Source organism: Podarcis raffonei, chromosome 10 (assembly GCF_027172205.1).
Source record: "Podarcis raffonei isolate rPodRaf1 chromosome 10, rPodRaf1.pri, whole genome shotgun sequence".
In the NCBI taxonomy this organism is placed as follows: domain Eukaryota; kingdom Metazoa; phylum Chordata; class Lepidosauria; order Squamata; family Lacertidae; genus Podarcis; species Podarcis raffonei.
In genome coordinates, this window is record NC_070611.1 from 44,316,416 (window position 1) to 44,336,311 (window position 19,896).

The 19,896-nt window shown below is 41.6% G+C and overlaps 1 protein-coding gene across 6 annotated transcripts in view; it reads right to left on the reverse strand.

Moving 5' to 3' along the window:
* GRIN2B (glutamate ionotropic receptor NMDA type subunit 2B) overlaps positions 1 to 19,896 on the reverse strand; it is a 274,219-nt gene that overhangs the window by 178,333 nt on the left and 75,990 nt on the right. For all 6 annotated transcript variants that reach the window (XM_053404817.1, XM_053404821.1, XM_053404820.1 and 3 more), the window contains one exon: positions 18,684 to 19,112. In XM_053404817.1, coding sequence (XP_053260792.1) covers positions 18,684 to 19,094 — 411 coding nt within the window. In that variant the 5' untranslated portion in view covers positions 19,095 to 19,112. The remainder of the gene's footprint in view (positions 1 to 18,683; positions 19,113 to 19,896) is intronic.

The following is a 19,896-nucleotide window of genomic DNA, read 5'->3' on the forward strand; positions in this document are numbered from 1 at the left end:
AATAGTTGGGAAATTCAGTCTGTTGTTGCTCACTAGCCAATGTATCCAAAGTTGTGTTTAGTGGTACACAAACAAGTATGGCTTCTGTCTCAAAGCTTCCTACACTTTTCCTCTTCAATACAGAATGTGGTTCATTTCCTTATTAATATCAATCATCAAAACAGAAATCATTTTGGGTGGTAAGCCAGGGTCAAGACCACCATCTCAATTTCCTTCCTCTGTCTTACCCTATAATCATTTCTTCCTCTTTAGTTTGCAATTTAGTACTTCATCCAGCTACAAGTAAGACTACTGTCTCCTCTTGGCAGGGAAAGAGAAAGAAATTTCCATTCTTCAACGGAGCGCTGGGAAAAAGTTGTGGCATCTTTGAGGCACCATCATGTTGCTAAGATACTAAGGTGAGCAGATACCAAAGTTTCCAGACTAAGCCCAAACATCAACACTGCTCAAACAGTAAAAAATGTATTGTACATTATTTTAGAAATAACCAGGAACAAAGAAAACGTTAAAGGAATTAACAATAGAAAGCCATCCTTGAGGTTTGAAGTTATTTAATTGACCTAGATCTCAGAATTGAGATTTATGGTTCAGAAACTATTCCAGGAAAGCTACATCCACTGCACATCTCAAAGAACAGCAATCTACAGGTAAGAAAAAAAGACCCTTCCTCACACAGTGCTGTGAAGGCAGTAGTCAAATACAGCAGATGAAAAGCCAGTGCTATCCCTAGAGTCATTTCTTTCCTTTAGCCAGGTATGGGGAGCCTGTGGTGCTCCAGATGTTCTTGGATTACAACTCCCACCATCCCTGACAATTAGCCATACAGATTCCCCACCCCTCCCTTAAACCTCATGGTCCATACAGAAGACACAGAATGACAAAGCCCCAAACTCTGAAACCTTATAGGCAAAACTGACTAACCAGTACAGCACTTGGTTCCTTTAACAGTAGAATAGCAATGGGCTCTAGAGCAGATTGCAATAAGTAGACATTCTTCAAGTTTGGGAATAGGAGCCAGTGGACACAATATGGGTTCATAACAGCTTCACTGATCAAGAATTATTAAATGTGGACATACTGTACATGAAAAACAATTAGTCCTCTCTCTCTCTCTCTCTCTCGCTCTCTCTCACACACACACAGGTTACTAGGACAGCACCTAAGATAGACACTTTGCCACCTCCTTGTTGCTGAGACAGAGCAACATGCACACAGAGATCCAACTGCTTAAACTGACAAACTACTGTATTGAGAGCAGAAAAAAAAACCTATAAAATAACCTGTGTCCAGGAAAGAATGACAAAATAACCTATGACATGTTCTCATGAAATTGCTTAGAGACAAAATTCTTCAGTAAAATCATGCTAACTTGCAATTCCCTTAAGTTCACCTAAGGAAAGGATGGCTCAAAGGTCTGTTAGAAACCACGTTCCATACTATGGTCTCCAGATAAATATAATCACTGTTATCTCCACTTCTGCATTTTTATACAGACCTTGTATAGTGCAGGTTATTGATACTAACAAAAAGTGTTAAGCAAAGAAGTAATAATAAAATTTAAAATTGGAAGAGAAACAACAGGAAAACAAACATTTAGAAGAGCAGGTACTGACATAATGAAACTGAGAAGCTTTTTAGATGGGCTATGAAAATCACCATTTTGAATATTTAGTACTCTGCTATTTTCAGTTGTTTTACATGAATACTGCAGCTTTTATGTTTAATGTGGGATAATTCATTGTGTGTCTATGTTTGTAGTGTTTTAATTCTGTTGCTTTTGTCCCTCTATTGTATGCCACTTTGAATATGATTAGTCCTACAAAAATGTTATAGAAACGTTAATAAGAATAACAATGATATAAAAACCAGTTTTTAAACATGGCAGGATCCTATAGCATAAGGCCTGCAGACAGTAGTTGGAAGGGTGAGAGGCTAGTATTTTATCCAAGTCAGGCTGAAGTCAGGATCCAGAACAAATGAGAGGCCAGAATTGGGTGTGTAGTAAGGTCAGATCTGGAACAACAAACACAGATCACAGGCCAGAGGCAGGCATGTTACCAAGGTTGGACAAATGGCAAAATTCTAAATGAATGAATGAAGTATAGGAGGAGCAAGCTAAGGCACATGCGTCCATATGGCTACTCTTTGACAAATTAGACTGAGGATGAAATCTGAGTTAGTTGTTTATATAAGATAAGGCATCTACTGGTTCCTCAGTTCACCTGGTGTAGCTGGACAGATGAGCTGCAGTACCCTTCTCTGACCATTATTTGGTTCATTTGGAATGAAAACTGTCATGGTAGCAACAGGAAGTAGGGGGCTTGGTCCCATGTCAGAAAACAGCAGAGCAATAGATTTAGATAAAATAATGCAACCAGCTATCTTGCGAAGTGGTGAGATCTTTGTCCTTGGATAGACACTACTTAGGGATATTTAGAAACATCCTGTCTTGGGGCAGGAATTTGGACTACATCATCTGTAGAGTGTCAACTCTGATTTGGTCATAATCATTCTGAGAAACAGCAAAGGCTAGCAAAAAGGTTATAATGTTAAGTTCCAGTCGCATCTTTGGGCAACAATACAAAACTAGACAAACAGTAGGAGAGCTGATTTATATATTTGCATTTGGTGGGCAGAGACCTGGATATTATTGTGGTTTCCGATACATGGTTCTTGTGAAAAAAGCAGGATATTTAAACAAGCAATTCTGCCAAAGATATGTTAAGATTATGCTTGCTTATATCCAGAGAGAAGAAATGCCATGGTGTATCTGCAGCAGTACAACTGGATGCCTTCATCTGCCCTAGCTGCAACAAAACATCTCCCATATTGGTCTCTGTGGTGCTGTAACACTCCAATGGTTTGAATTCACCCCCAATGGTGCACTCTTCCGTTGTATCTCAGGACAGACAGATGCCAGCAATATCCAGATAAAGGAATGCATTTCCAGGCTACTGGAGTATGCACTCTCCAAAAGGCAAATCCTTCCCACCAAAGAAGCCCTTTATTGTAGCAGCGTAGTGTGGGTTGCCAGAGCCAAGGGCAGGCAAGTGTTGCACCCTCTTGGTGGACTGGGCAGCTGGGGTGGGAATGCGCACCAGGAGGGCATGCACAGAGGGTGAACAGAGCCAGAGCCGTCTTTCCCATTGGTGTTAGTGGTTCGTTGCACCAGGGCGCCGGCGTCTCAGGGGCGCCCTAGCTAGTGGGGAAGCTATGCGACTTTGCTGGCAGCCTCCCTTTCCCTGCACGACCGCCAGCTGAACCCCACCAACTATATGGCTGGCTGGCGGGTATGCAGCTTCCCTCCCAAGCCTCTGCCTCTGCTAAAGACAGCTCTGCTCCTGATCGTTGTCCTCCTCCTGCTTCCTGGCAAAAGGTGGTGTGCAGCATTCCCAGGCTGCCTTCTCAGGTTCTCCGACACCGGACAGCATGTCCGCCAGCACGTTTTCCTGCTTGATCGCCGCCACCACGCCAGGGATTGGGGCAGTGGGGGGAGGCAGAGGACATTTTCCACCACCCCCTCCCTTGTTTTGGAGTTGCCACTGGGGCGCCGGAGGGATCTTTGCACCACGGTGCCGGATATGCTTAAGACAGCCCTGAACAGAGCCCGCCTCCAACAGGCTCCTTGCCTGCTGCCCTCCATCCACCTGCCCACTAGACCAATGCGCTGCCTGTGCACCTGGGGCCACAGCCCTGCTGCCCCCCCCCATGCTACGTCTCTGCTTTACTGTCAAACAAAAGGGAAACTAGATCAAGGTGCCAATGTAACGGCAGATAGATTCTCCCCCTTACCTTCAAACCCTTTTTGGTGAGTAATGGCTATCTTATAGAGAGTGATTCTACAACAGCCACTCTTCTCCAGCCTCTGAAATCAAAAGAATGGCCGCTGTCTATAGGAACCTAAGCTGCAACAAATATCTGATTAATCATTCCAGTGTCGTCAACATAATCACTGTAAGACACTCCTTCATATTAGAAAAGCCATTTCTGATAAGTTAGCGCAGGTGAGGTGGGCTATCAGTTGTTCCTTTCTCCCTTCCCCACATTCCCCCCTTTTCCTCCACTTAATCCCTTCTGCAATGACACTCTGCAGCAAGCAGATTGCCACCCAGGTTGAGCCTGTGATGCAAAGAACTGTGTTAACTGAGTAATTAAATCATTTCCGTAATTACTCTATAAGCTTATAAATAATTTAGACCTGCACATTCACAAAGGGAAGGGAATACAAAGAGGCATATGCAAAGAGAAGAGCCAGAAAGAAAGAAATGTTAGCATTTATACAGCACTTCGCATTTTCAAAGCACTATGCAAACAGTAATTAAGGTAGTAAAAAGGAGAGAATGGCAGGCAGAACAGGGAGAGGCAGGGTGTGAGGAAGAGAAAAACCTTGTGCCACTTGTTTGTGTGAACCAGACTTCAGATTTACAGCTACAGGAGCTGATCTATTCTATTCAGGTCCAGGGCAGATTCAACGGATCTGTTTTTAAGATCTTAAATTTTCAGTTTAGATTAATTTATAATGCAACCCTATTCAAGTCTATGCATAAGTAAGTTCTATTAAGTTCAATGAGGATTATTCCCAGGAAAGTATATATAGGATTGCATCCTTATTCAGTCAACTTTATGAACATATTTTCCAAGCCTTTCGAATGATTTGATATATACCTAGGCACCTAGCGCCATTACTGGTATGATTAGATACTTGACTGAATATATTTTCATTTAAGGCAGCTTTCCCTGGGGTGTAACCCAGTTATTTATGGAATACCAATTGTATTACCTGCATAGATTGTTTTACTATTTTTATAATTTGTAAATACGGTTTTTTGTTTTTTAAGTTTATGGAAATTGTTTTACTATTTTTAGGGCTCGTGTTTTATTCTGTTTTTGTCTTATGCACCACCTCAATGACTTTTAAAGTAGTCTATCAATTTGTTAGATAAATAAATAATAATAATAAATATATTATAGGCCAAGCTGTTTTTAGAAGCCCCTAGGCTTCAACATGTGTATAGTCACAAGATGGAAATAGCACAAGTGTGTTCAAACCAAGTTAATAGAAAAATATAAACTAGTTTGAGAAAGTATGAGAAGAGAGTAGTGTGAATTCAAAAGGAAGAAGTTCAAGAAAAATCACTGGTTCAGTTTCCATGGCTGTCAGCCTATTCTGGAGCCTTAAAAGTAATAACTCATCCTGAGGTACAAGCTATGACCTACAGAGCACTAGACGTGCATTCGTGACCAAGGCATCTGTAACGATATTGCTGAATACATGGTAAACCATGAACTGTTACATATTTGGGCCAAGGTGCAAGGGATAGATTAAGTCAGATTGCATAAGCTTGCCTCATATCTTGAAGTGCATAGGTCAAATCTTGCTGCTGACAATATAAAGAAAGCTTACACATGATTGTCAGTATTTATTATATGGTGCCCTTTTAGAAACTAGACATGTTCTTCCCGTCACATCTTTTGTTTCTCTCTCCCTCTTTCTTTCTTTCTTTCTTTCTTTCTCTCTCTCTCTCTCTCTCTCTCTCTCTCTCTCTCTCTCTCTCTGTGTTGTTGTAGATAGAAATAAACTTATGTGCACAGCTGAGGTATTCAACTGTGCATTGCTAAAGTTGATGCAGTGACATTCAGCAAGGCATTTGTGGAACTAGAGAGATTCCCGAGACAATGATTTCCAGAACTGGGCACTACACTCTGGACACAATGACTCTCTTAAGTTTATATCTTCTTTATTCCTTGTCATCCCATCCTGCATTCATCTTGCTTTCCCAGCCCATCCAACTCTTTCTGGAGCTTCAGATGATAATTCGCATATGAAACCTTGACAAAGATGGCTTGGAGCACATCAGAGCACAGAAAGGAAAAGAATCATGTCTCCCTTTCTTTTGTAAATTGCCTCACAGGTTTTACATTTAATGAAACTTTCCCCCTTTGATCATACCAGATTCTCTTTACAACCTGCCCTTTCCACATATATTTCTGCATCTAGTAGTTTGCTCACCTTGCGGTTTCCTCTTATCTACCTCTCACCCACCCTGCTTGTGGCTCAGTTGGTCTCTGCAATGCAGTTTCTCATGCACTGTCCATTCCTATTTTGAAACAGCTTTACGTTCCAACAGAATGTATTTTTCTCTGCGGGATTGCACTGTTCACCATGAAGCAACGCATTCCACTAACCAGTCTAAATAATTGTTTTGTTTTTGTTCAATTTCGTTTCTCTTATTGGCAATATTTTGCAGACTACCTTGACCATTTTAACCCATATTTTTAAAATATATATATATATATATATTTCCCTCAGTGACTTTTCATTCAAACAACAGTACACTGATCTAGTTTATCTGATCTCACCTCCTAGAAATACAGTAACACTACAAACTATCAGTCTATTCAGTGGTCAATATCAGCTGCTTCCTAGGGGAAAATACAAGGAGCCACAGAACAGTTAGTGAAATCATCCGTCACCTGCTGTTCAGAATAACAGAAAATCCAACAAAACAGCCTTAATAGAAGAGAAAGGGCTTTCTAAGTAGATAAAATGTTATGCTAAAGAATAAGCTTCTTTGTAATGTTAAGGCTGAACTGCTTTTATGACCTATAGATGAAGACTACCCAGAAGATAGTTCAGAAACTGTATCTGGGACAGATGGTAGAAGTTCAATAATTTCCAGGGTGGTGGTTTTGTTTTGCAAGTTCTTAGTAGTTTGGATCTACCATACCAAAAACTTATTGTTGTGCCTTGCTTCCTATCCTGAATTGTAACGTATGACTGACCTGGAGGGCTACGCTGCATGGTGACAAACCATTTTCCTCTGTGCCTGGTTTGGATATGCATGTAGTGAAATAGTTATCCAAATAACACCCACACAAACACATATTACTGGCCGGATTGTGATAAGAAGCTTGTGGAAAGTCATCCTCCATGCTAATGGCTCACAGTAAACTACCCAGATGACTAGTTCAATCCCAGCAGATGAAAAATACCACAATACACTTGTTTAATAGTGAGAATATTCCACTTAAATATTCTATTTCTTCCTCAGTAATCCTTTTGGCTAGTAGATATTACTTACTATTATAGCCACAAGCCTATCATCTTCCCACTATCTTCCATTTTTAGGTGATGTATAGACAGACAGAGAGGTCATGTATCCACAGCAGTGACCAGAGGAGGAATGACTGCTGGGAAAAGGAGAGAGAGAAGAAATACCATGGTGTACCCGTAGCTGCGAAACCAGACACCTTCATCTGCCCCACTTGCGTTAAAACATCTTTCCCATATTGGTTTCTACAGCCACTATAACTTTCCAACAGTTTGACTTTACCCTAAAGGGCACACTCTACCATTGTTTCTAGAGACAAACAGTAGTCAATTCTCTTAGATTCTAGAATCCTTTCCTTCCAAACTAATAATGGGAGGGAGGCAAAGAGAGTGACTCTTTGAAAAACAATTGTGAGTTGCACATAAGGTATTGCATTTTATTGGGTCAGATCAACAGTATATCTAGCACTGATTTAAGTGCCAGTAGCTCTCTGAGATGTCAGGTAGAGGCCTTTCATGGCACAGATACTTTTCAGGAAGGGATGGCAGAAATCGAACCTGGAACCTTCTGCGTGCAAAGCTCTTCCACTTAGCTATGGCCTTGCAGTTACCAATGAATGATTTGAGGATCTAAGAAAGCAGGATAAGTCAATTTCACACTCTAGAGTTTCAATTTCAATTTGATGCTGATTTGGGGCAAAGAAAATATTGAATTAAATTAATTTAGATTGTTAGATTATAATAAAGGTTTGCCTATTCCACAATCAAGAATCTAATCTACTTGACCAGCTGTGGATAGTGCAAATTGATTTAATAAATGTGTGTGTGAAACACACATATTTAAAAGAAAATGTCATATAATGCTTATTAGCAATAGCGGCAGCACAGCTCTTAAAGCGTTGGTCAATCTGGCTAAATAAGCAATTGTGAGATTAGATGTTTTCCCACATGCTCTTAGTGAGCAAATCTAGGCTCGAAAGACATTTTTAATAGAAGTGGTGTGGACTTAAACAACCTGAACCAATCAAGATTCATGGTTAGCTAAAGTTGCTGAGAGAGAGAGAGAGAGAGAGAGAGAGAGAGAGAGAGATGATGATGATGATGATGTTTATATATAATGGATATATTTCACAGTTTAGACACACAAGCACCAATAATTGCATTTCATTCATTCCAAGTCAATTTAAAGGGCTAAGGAAGAAGTCCTATGTTTAAGGTGAGCAACGGGCAGCCTAGGAGCTACAACTGGCCTGTGGGTCCTTAGCATTGAACAGTGGCAATCAAACTGGTCAGACTGAATGCCACTGAAGGCTAAGCTTGAGAAGAGGCTCATTATTGCATTGCTTTCTTTTTATATTCCTGGCAGTTGGTAAGAAGAGTGAAATCCTGACTCTGCCCACCTGCAAGTCCCTGATCTTCTGCTGGAGATAGGTGGGCATTAAAAAGAGGATCATGGAATTGCAAACACATCATTTTTGGAATGAATATGTGCCTGTAGGGAAGGGCTGTAGTTCAGTGCTACAGCATCTGCTATGCATGCAGGAGATCCTAGGTTCACTCCCTGGAATTTCCAGGCACATCTGAGAGAGGCTCCTGTCAGAAACTCTGAAGAATCACTGCCAGTCAGTGAAGATACTACAGAGCTGGACAGACCCATTGTCTGACTCAGTATAAAGCACCATGTTGGGTAGCCTATCATTTAATCCAGGGCTATTTCCCCACCAGCTGGCCTCCATCACTGCCACCTCCTCCCTCCTTCCTCCTTCCTCCTTCCTTCCTCCTGTTGAGGAATGAACCATCCAGCAGCCAGTTGTCTGAGACAGAAAGAAGTTGTGCCATATTCCATGTCAGGCACTCAGCCATAAAGCACTTTTCTTCCCAGCAGCAGAAGCAAGATGAGGCAGCTCCAGTGACAACAAATGGGCAACCGGTGAAGTGTTTTTCCATGGCCTTGCCTCCCCCATCTCTCTCTCTCTGCTTTTAGTTCTTGGTATTATCCCACTGATATTTATTCTTCCAGTTCCAGAGCTGAAGGTGTACTGCTCCCTCCAAAGACTCTACCCTTAGTCCCTATACACTTGGCACTGACTCTAAAAACATGTCACCTGCCTTAATTCTTTCAAAATTCCTTTCAAAACCCACCTTTCCCATGACATTTTTGCTACAACCCCCTATTTGCTATACCCCACTCTATGGATGGGGAAACTACTGCCCTCCAGATGTTGCTTGATTAGAACTCCCATCATCCTTGGCTCTTAGTTGTATTGACTGAAACTAGGAGTTGGATTCCAATAATGTCGGGGGAGGGGCAAATGTTCCTCACTCCTGCTCTATAGTCTTATCCTTCCCTGCCACCCAGCAGCTCCTCTGTGGGCTTCAATCATGATTGGGAGAGCTATAGTCTTGACATGGATATGTTGTTGTTTAGTCATGTCCGACTCTTTGTGACCCCATGGACCAGTGCATGCCAGGCACTCCTGTCTTCCACTGCCTCCCAGTTTGGTCAAATTGCTTCGAGAACACTGTCCAACCATCTCGGCCTCTGTCGTCCCCTTCTCCTTGTGCCCTCAATCTTTCCCAACATCAGGGTCTTTTCCAGGGAGTCTTCTCTTCTCATGAGGTGGCCAAAGTATTGGAGCCTCAGCTAGACAGCATCTTAAAATGCAGAGACATCACCTTGCTGATGAAGGTCTGTATAGTTAAACCTGTGGTTTTCCCAGTAGTGATGTATGGAAGTGAGAGCTGGACCTTAAAGAAGGCTGATCGCCGAAGAATTGATGCTTTTGAATTATGGTGCTGGAGGAGACTCTTGACAGTCCCATGGACTGCAAGAAGATCAAACCTATCCATTCTGAAGGAAATCAGCCCTGAGTGCTCACTGGAAGGACAGATCCTGAAGCGGAGGCACATGGATATAGGATGAAACAAAAATGAGGGAGGGGGACCAGCTACATTAGTGTCAGTGCCCCCAAAGCCCATCAGATGGATGCTTTGATACTTTAAGTGGAGACAATGCTGATAAAGCCTGGATGTCTGCTTAGTGAAGCCTTAACAATCACTTTTAAGCATCCAGTGGGTGATAAGAAGCAAGGGAAAACATTCTGACATTCCCCACTTAAACTTCTTATATATTTATGAAAGAGGTGATAGTATCCTTCGCTGACTCTCAGTTCTTTTATGTATCTGAATAAACTCAGCCAGATACTTAATAGCCTGAAAACATGAGATGATTCTGCAACAAGGCAGAGTGCATCCATCTTTCTCTCCAATTCTGTGACAGTGATGGAAGGAGCAGACTATGGTCCACAGCAGCAGTCAGGGGTGGTGCAATGTTAATAAATTGCTGCCACCACAAATAAGCAACCAAGGCAAGTGCATGCAGGCATGCATGGGGGGGGGGGAGGTTGGGTTCCAGGCCTTTACTGGCAGGTGTCATTTGGTAACACTTGATGCAGTGATAGTGAAGTTAGCACCATGTAGCCATAAAACTGCTCTGACCACAAGTATCTGCTCTTGGTCAGTCAACAATCACGTGCCTGCATTATTATTATTATTATTATTATTATTATTATTATTATTTATTAAATTTCTATACCACTCACTCTTCATTCAAAGTTCACAGGGTGGTTTGCAATATAAAAACACAGAAATGCATACTATAATGACAAACAAAACCATACCCCTCCACACACACACAATTTTAAAGGCCATAGATTGTTTTATCAGCCCAAGGCCAGGGAGAAGAAGAATGTTTTCTCCCAGGCCCTAAAGATATGTAGTGAAGGCACCAGGAAACAGCTTTCATCTCTATCCCTAGCCCACCAGAGATAATTGACCAGCACAATCAGAGCGGTTGCTCTTATTATTGTACTATCCATGTGCATGGGGCTTTACAGAGTGCAATAGGATAGGTTCCTTGCCCTGAGGAGTTTACAAACTGTAATTTCACATGGGGAAAAGAATAGAGGAAGAGGAGGAAAGTGAAGGCAAGGGTAAACATATGTGATTATTCCAATCACACATATTTAGGCTTGGTTATAGACTCAAGGCTTATCCACACTTAGCTTTTCTCTGCTCTTCCCAGGCACGGTCTGCCTTTTAAAGCTCCGTGTCCAAGCACCCTTTCTTTGGCTCCAAAGCGTTCCCTATGAACACCTGCTATTTAAAGTTTGATTGGAGCAAACTTTAATCCACAGAAAGAGTGGGCAAAAGGTAAGTGTAGAATCTTTGTCTGTTGCTGCAGACCCAGTATGTGCAGATCCAGTTGTAGATTGACTGCAGGGCTTGGCAGGCAGGCAGGCAGATGTGCAATACAACAGAACACATAGTGCAGGCACTCTGTCAGAGTCCATGACAATGCACTGTGGGAGCCGGAGACAAGACTAGTTTCTCCTCCTGCCCGGCTGCCCCATTCACAATGTCCTTAAGAGGCCAGGTCTAAGCGTTGGGCCATCACATTAACTGAAGCTGCGGTTCTGTAGGGTTTCATGTTAGCTTTCCAATCCTGGGTCCCATACTGTAAAAAATGTGTGTGTGTTTTTAAGAGGTTTTTGTTCACTTTAGCCAGATTAGTTAATGTTGTCTTGGTTGTTATACTCTGAATGCTTTGCTGGGGAACTGTAGGAGAGCTGCACTTCCCCAACCTTTGATCTACCCATCCTATCTTTGACTGGCTAAGAGCCATTTGCAAGCTCGAATATTTTCTTTCTCACATGTGAACATCACCATGGCCTTCAGTGATATTACTTAGGGCCACATTAAGAGGCCTGACCAATTCATATACAGTGATACCTCAGGTTAAGTACTTAATTTATTCCAGAGGTCCGTTCTTAACCTGAAACTGTTCTTAACCTGAAGCACCACTTTAGCTAATGGGGCCTCCTGCTGCTGCCATGCCGCCGGAGCACAATTTCTGTTCTCATCCTGAAGCAAAGTTCTTAACCCAAGGTACTATTTCTGGGTTAGTGGAGTCTATAACCTGAAGCGTATGTGGGCACAGGACATTGGACATGATATTATGTTTGCTGACTGGGAACAGTTATGGACCACCGGAATGAAGTTTACGGCATGTAATGCCCTAAGAGAGAATATTATGAAAATGATTTATAGGTAGTACATGACCCCAGTCAAGCTTGCAAAAATCTACCATGTGCCCAATAATAAATGCTGGAAATGTAATGAAACTGAAGGTACTTTCTATCACCTTTGGTGGACGTGCCCAAGGATTAAGGCCTTCTGGGAAACGATATATAATGAAATTAAGAAGGTGCTTAAGTGTACCTTTCATAAAAAACCAGAGGCTTTTCTCCTGGGCATAGTAGGCCAATTGGTGTCAAAGAAAGATAGGACGTTCTTTATGTATGCTACAACAGCAGCAAGAGTTCTACTAGCAAAGTATTGGAAGATACAAGAACTACCCACGCTGGAAGAGTGGCAGACGAAGGTGACTGAATATATGGGACTAGCAGAGATGACGAGCAGAATCCGTGACCAAGGGAAAGAGACGGTGGAGGAAGATTGGAAGAAATTTAAACTTTATCTTAAAAATTCTTGTAAAATTACTGAATGCTAAAATGTCATGGGTAAAGCATAACAGATTTGCAACGATAAATGATTGGACAAGAGGAAAGAAAAGGGTTAAAGAAAGGAATTAATAAGTAATTTAGACCAGGGGTTGCTGAAAAAAGCTTAAAACAGGGATGCAGAAAAGGGAGGCATGGGGAAGTCGTTGAAATTGGGTATATGAAAAAATTTATGAAATTATACATGTTTATATGTTTGTTTGTCAGTGTTTGTTGTTTGTATTGTCTTATATTATATGTTGAAAAACCAATAAAAATTTTATTAAAAAAATATATATATAACCTGAAGCGTCTGTAACCTGAAGCATATGTAACCCGAGGTACCACTGTAATACAAACACACACACAAAATTAAACACAAATGCCACTTCCAAAGGACTGCAATGTGTGAGGCACCTGACTACCCCTATCCAATCTCCCCAACAGTAGTGTGTGCGCACTCACACGGACACATAAACACTATCTATACATGCCCTTATCTTCACTGAATCGAAGTGGGTTCAGCAACAGCAGAGGAAACATTTAATACATTGAAGATAAAAATCACCATTTTACAATTTCATCCTAAATAATGCAAAACATTATTTTTATTCTGAAAGTGTGGCCCAGAGAAAAAAGTTTGAGAACCGCTGGGATTAGCAGAAAACTGCTCAGAGTCATGCCTTCTTGGCATAGAACAAGCAGAAGTGTAGGCAAGCCCTATGTTGCTTCGGTACCTAACTTTGTGTTTCAAAGTGTTTGCTTGTTTCATGCTCTGCTTCCTGCCTCTGTTTCTGAAGTTTTTCATCTGGAAAACGTAAGAGCACGTCATGCCTAGTGACAATACAAAATGCATACATTTGCTACATTCTAAACATGAAAAAGTATTTGCGGGCTATAGGAAACTATACATTGTGCCATTAAAAGACCTTTCACGTTAACAGCTTCTAAAACAGTGGCCATATTAGTCTGTTGCAGCAAAAACGTGACTCTTGTAGCACTTTAAAGACCAACACATTTAACATGTTATAAATTTTTGTGGATTAAAGAAAGATTATGCCATAATAAATTTGTTACTCTTTACCGTGCTGCAAGACTATGTTGATGATGAAACTAATATTTTATAAATCATTTGGCAGAGTATACACTAGATTAGCATGAAGTTGGCATTTTCATTACTACACTATGTATGCTTGGCTTACTTAATTTAAAAGAAGACATGTTTCCTCTGACAAATGTTAGTGGCAGATATGCTATTTCACCTCAATCTTCCTTTGGAGCCTGTCCTCTACTAGTATTTTTCATCAAAATTATCAGGCAACACAAAGTATTAAGAGTGATAATTTACATTTACAAGGACAGGTATGTAGAAGAGTAAGTCTCACTTGATCAAATTCCCCAGCTAGATTTGCAACTGGACATTCTACCCTTGATTATTTATTTAATAGCCTATCAAATTCTATCAAATTCAGTAGACCCAAGTCCCCTGTAAAGAAAGGCATGCCAACTGGCATCTAGCCTGAACATTACTCTTTTGCTGTTTGTACCCTATATTCAACATAGTTTCAGGGCAAAGTGAATAAAAAAAAATTTCCTCTGGGCTCCTTTAATCAGGGAATAAATCCAACATTATTTCCCTGGAGTATGTACTACGATACATCTATGGCAGGCTACTCTTGGACAATATGCATGCCTCATTTGAGAAAGCCCTAAAGCTGTCTTGCAGTGCTGTGGCAATGTAGAGGCTCCATAATATGCAACTGTCAAGAATCCTGGAACCTGTGAAGCCTAACTTTCTAAATTTTCCATATAGTTGGCTGAAATAGCAGGCTCCATATCATATTGTTCTGCCAGTCACATACTTAACCAGCATCCCTTTGATTCTGCATCACTATACGAGGAAAAGCATGCCCATCTTCATCCTAATTCTCATCTTCTAGGGGCAATTGCTGGCATTTATTTCCTGTTCCTCCAGCATCCCCTGCCTGCATGCCTCCCATTGGTCAATTGCTCTTCTAGCTATCAATTTCTATCACCTCAATTAAGCAACATAAAGCATAACATCATGCTCCTTTACTTTGTCACTCATCTTTCCAGCATCTCCACAAATTACCAAATGTGTGTGAAAGTAACCCTCAACAAAAGTCTTTGCTACATGAGTTTGCCTAGTGTAAGGCTAAATAGACTAATATTCCTGGTTGAGTTGGTGTTTTTTATTTTCCTTTTGATGGTGCATACTCAATGTTTCCCCCATTTCCCCCTTTTTATACTTCCCTTGAATAAATTTCTTAATTGGATTCCTGGCCTGTATCAGTTTCTGCTCCCACTCAAGGACTGCCAGTCCGTCTCCTCTGCTTATTATTTACCTGATTTTAGTTATAGCCTGCTCTTCACCAGTCTCAGGGCAGGTTACAAAAATGCCATAATTAAAATAAGTCCAATGTAGAATTGAAATAAATAAAACAGCAACGACATCCAATTTCTGAATAACAAAACAGAAACACATAACGGGTACACGGAGAAGACCCTCTCATGTGCTGCGGACTCCTTGAACCACAGCAGGTGGTGGCACGACCAACTGGGCCTCCCCTGGTGATGTTAATATCAAGGCAAGTAGATTTGGGAGGAGGCAATCCTTCAGATATTTGGGAACCAAGTGGTGGAATTCAACTAAGCTTTACTTGGAGTAGAAATTAATAAACATGACTAAACTATGTTCATTAATATCAATATGCATTCTCTGAGTAGAACTTAGTTGAATACCACCCTGTGCCCTGCTGGGCCATGTGTTTACATTACAGATCCAGGTTCATGGAAAGCCATGAGTGGTGATATGCTGAAGATGCCCAGCAGGAGATTTTCAATTCAGCTGGAAGTCCCCAACTCCTGAGCAGATCCTCTCAAAAGCCAGTGGAAGTTTCATAGTCTTTGACCTAGCAGTCAATCCAACAGGTGGTAGAAAGAAGAAGCTGAAATCACAAACTGATTTTTTTTAAACAATCAGTGTGTGTGTGTGTTTCAGCACCTTAACCAAATTCTTGATGAAGCATCTTTGGGCCTGGTCCTACTTTTTCCTTCCCCATGTCTTTGGCACCTTTGGTGGCTAGCAGGAGCCACAGAAACTGTTGGTGCACATTTCTAGGTGTGCAGAAGGGGGAAACCCATGCCCACTGCCCAACCAGTTCACTGCATGTCCTGGTGGGAAGGGAAGGAAGCTGTGCCCCACTAGGTCTCTCTGCAGCATGGTGAGAACATAGCTCTACGAGTGCTTAACCCAGAAATGACATTGACACCACCCTATACAATGGACATGACTGTAAGATGGAACTGCTACATACACTGCCTCTTTCAATGGCTCCCTGGGCTCAAGTCCTTATAGCTGCCAGTGCCATTTTATCTCTCAGCCAGGCAGTGCAAAGGAACATACCTCCTCCATCTCTCAGCTATCCTTAGCACCCCACCGTGATATGCTATCCAGTAATACAAAGCAGTATGGGCCAGCATATATGCTTAGCAAAATCAGATGGCAAATCTTTTCCAGGATTGTATCACTCTAGGATGCAGATGGCAAGGAAACACCAGTATGACCACTTCCCATCTTTAAAACTCATTGCACATACAAAACTAGTATGTTGGAGAGATTGATTCAACCTAGCCTTCTCCCTGACGAAGTGTGGGGGGGGTTCTCTTATTTTCAGGGAATTTCATCCATAGGATAGCATTCAAACATGCAGCCTCCCCCACCTACAGCCTGAAGTGGGGCAATCCAGAAAAGCTCTGCTACTTTTTTCTACTGGATGTATAAAAGGGTCCTATGCCATTACACTAGAGATGCAAGACTTCGGCAGATTTTTTTTTTATTGCACATTTATGATTATTTGTGCTCATAATGCTATACATTATGTAGACAATCCTGCTTTTAATACTATTTGTTCCTGAAAAAGTTTTGGAGTGATCATACTGCTTCATTTCCAATCAGCACATTCCCTGTAGCTTCATGCTAAAAATCCAGTAACTTTTCATACCACAAATGTTCTGGTTATTTATTTATTTTGTCCAGCAGAAAGAAATAATGTGGTAGTAATGGAGGTGCATTGAGAATAGCAGAATAAATCCACCACTAATGCACTAGTGTTGTGCTAAGAGCATGTTGCAGAATACACCCACAATAAAACACCAATCTGGAGGGACACAAAGAATAAACATGTTGGTTATCACTTGAGACTCTTCGGCTGGAAGGGAAAAAGGTATTGCTAGTGGGATCAAAAACATAGTTAGCTGCATACAAACTGCTGGTAGACTGAATATCATTTACCATTGTCCACATTATAGAAAGACCTCTTCATAGTAGACTAGGTATACAGAAGAGCAACAGATGAATACCAGAACTGAGAACTTACCTTATGAGATTGACTTTTTAATCTTAGATACAGTGGTAGTACTCTACAAATGAATTGGGGGCAAGTGCTAACACCACAAAGTGGGGAGCTTCTCATATTAAAGCAGACTGGGGACGAGAATGAATGACTACAAAATGGCCACACTTTCTAGAGTGGACTTGCTCTGTGTTTATGACACATCATAATTCTAGTTATATAGACCGATATCTGTAACGTGTGGATTGTCAATCCTCTGGGCATAGAATGAGCAAGGTCATCTGTGGACCTAGTTCTATAATTCTCTGAAAACACATGTTTATCGTCATTATCTACAAAGTAGAAGAAAACTACTCATATCTCCTGATATATGCAGTGCTTTTTTCTTAAAAAAATGTTTAGGGGTACTCTCATTTTCCTACTCATATTGAAATACTGCCCCTCAATGAGGCCAAACTTAGATTCACAAAATCTATTCACAAAATGTTAGAGGTATGTGTAAGCTGTGTCCCCCCAGAAAAAAGCACTGGATATATGTATATGTATAGATGCTCTGGGTTATCACTGAACTTCCTCAAAACAGTCCCTGGAGGCAGGGGAATGTTAAATTAAACCAATTCCATTTTCTCTTTTGTTTTGTTTTACATGTGTTTAAAACTAATGAATGTTTTGCAGGAAAGCTGGTTTTATTAATGGTTTGTCCATGACAGTTTTGTGAAACCAAAATACTTATTCCTGTGGTCTTTGGTGGGAAATTCAGATTATCTGAGGCACTTCCAGTTTTATCATCCTGGTTTCTTAATGTTCTTCTTAAAGAAAAAGCAATTAAAATAAGTAAGGCTTCTTATGGGTGTGGGGGGGTGTCATGGGTCTACAGGATGTATGTGTTCACTCTTTCTTGGTTTGGTAGTGTAGTTGTCCCTGGGTAGGAAATGCTGGCATGCAAATGTACCAAGGCCGCACCCAAACATCCTATGCCCAGGAGAAGATGCTAACTAGTGAACATAGTTAGAATGTTCTCTTCTATTGGGCAACCTGGTTGCACAGGGTCTTTTTTAAAAATCTTGGAGAAGATTCTAGCCATGTTCAACTGAAGGCATTTAGAGCCTTCCTTCAGATCTTTGCACATCAGGCGAGGAGGTGGCAGGGTAGCACATGCAGGGATGTTGGTGGGAGACCCAGTGCCCACACACACACACTCTCCCCATTTGACACCCTCGTGCATTATTTTTAACAACATGCATTTAATTGTTTTTTAACCTGATATTATGAGTCATAACACTGGCAAATGAGTGGTTAAAATGGGGCATAATGATTGCCACACCAACACAATGTCCTCGGCCTTGAACTGTAACTGTGCAAGGTCACAGAAGGTGAGGGACAGCAGAGTGAACTTCTGAAGGTTTTTCCGCCACTCCCACGAAGCCAAATACATAAACCCAATTCTGCAGACCTGGTATTTGGTAATAACTGACAGAAAGCAAAGCAGGACAGATCTGCTTCACTTGCCAAGGACAAGTGAAGCTTGTCCAAGAACCTCAGTGACAAATATCTAGATAGTCAGGGCTTGAATTCTTTCAGTGCAATTGACCGAGTTTGTCAGTGCCTTTAACAAACAGTATGCATTTTGTGAACGAAGAAGCTAATTTCCAAGCTCCACTCTAATGGCTGAGATGGGAAGAAGCAATAATTTACCTTGTCTGCCATGATCATGGAAGAGCCTCCATGGATACCTAGGATGGGTGTGAGGGTCTGGGCAGAAATGAAGTCCAGGATCTGGGCAATGGCTTCCTGGTCAGTGTCATCAGCAAACACCACACCTTGAACCCTCCGATCAGACATGATATCACAGATGCGGGTGATGATGCTCTTGGGATCTGTCTCATTCATGGCCACCAGTTCCACACGAGGCGTGAGAGAGAGGTGATGGAAGTCATCTTTCTTGTGGGCATCTGTGATAGCTACTTCGTCAGAGGTACCCACCAAGATGACAGCAATGCCAATGCTGGGGTGGTTCTTTTGGGCCCAGGCCCCACCACCTGTTGTCGCCAGGACTGCCAGCATAAGCCAGAACTTTGAAGAATAGCACTCTGCTCGGGGCCTCATTTTCAGCTCTTGCACTCCCTAGAAAAAGGGGGAAAAGAGGGAAAATAGTCATGTTAGCTTCCTTATTATTTGCTCCCTTTATGGATCAGAGCACTGCCATGTTGAACACATGCAGCTGCTTTAGGCTAGAACAGACCATTTGTCCAACTAGCTCAGCACAGGCTACAGCAGAGACTCTCCAGGGTTTCAGGCAGGAGTCTTTTCTCAGCCCTTCTACCTAAGTTCCTTTTAACTAGAGGTCCCAGGAACAGAAACCAGGACATTCTGCATGCAGTGTATGTGCTCTACCATTGAATTCTGCCCCACTCCCCCAATCTCTTGCTCAATTTCAAGTTAAAGCTCATTAACTGGACTTGTTGCTTCAACTTTAGTGGTAACTTTAATGTTAGCCTATATCTGGAAGCTAAATAAGAGCAGGAAAAAGAATTAAATGACAGTGGTAAAAAAGAGAGAATACCCAAGACATATTTACACTGTTGTTCTAACCCAGAATTACATGTTCGTCAGTGACAGAGCATCAGGGTCCTCTGCTCATCCCCTTGAAATGAGCGTGTCTGGAATCTACACTTTGTTTGTGCCAAAATCTGTGTCCACTTCCAATCAGTTTTGTAAAAGAACCTTCCCCCAGCCTTTATGCAAAAGATTCTAAAGATAAGGGGAAAGGCGGAAGAAGGCAGGACTTCCCTCCCTCCAGCTAACACAGTCGCTCCAGGTCAATCTGAAGTATCTTTTGTTCCAGTATTATTTACATGACCATAATGTAGTCCTTGTGGAGATAAATGCAAGATTTCAGGCTGTAGAA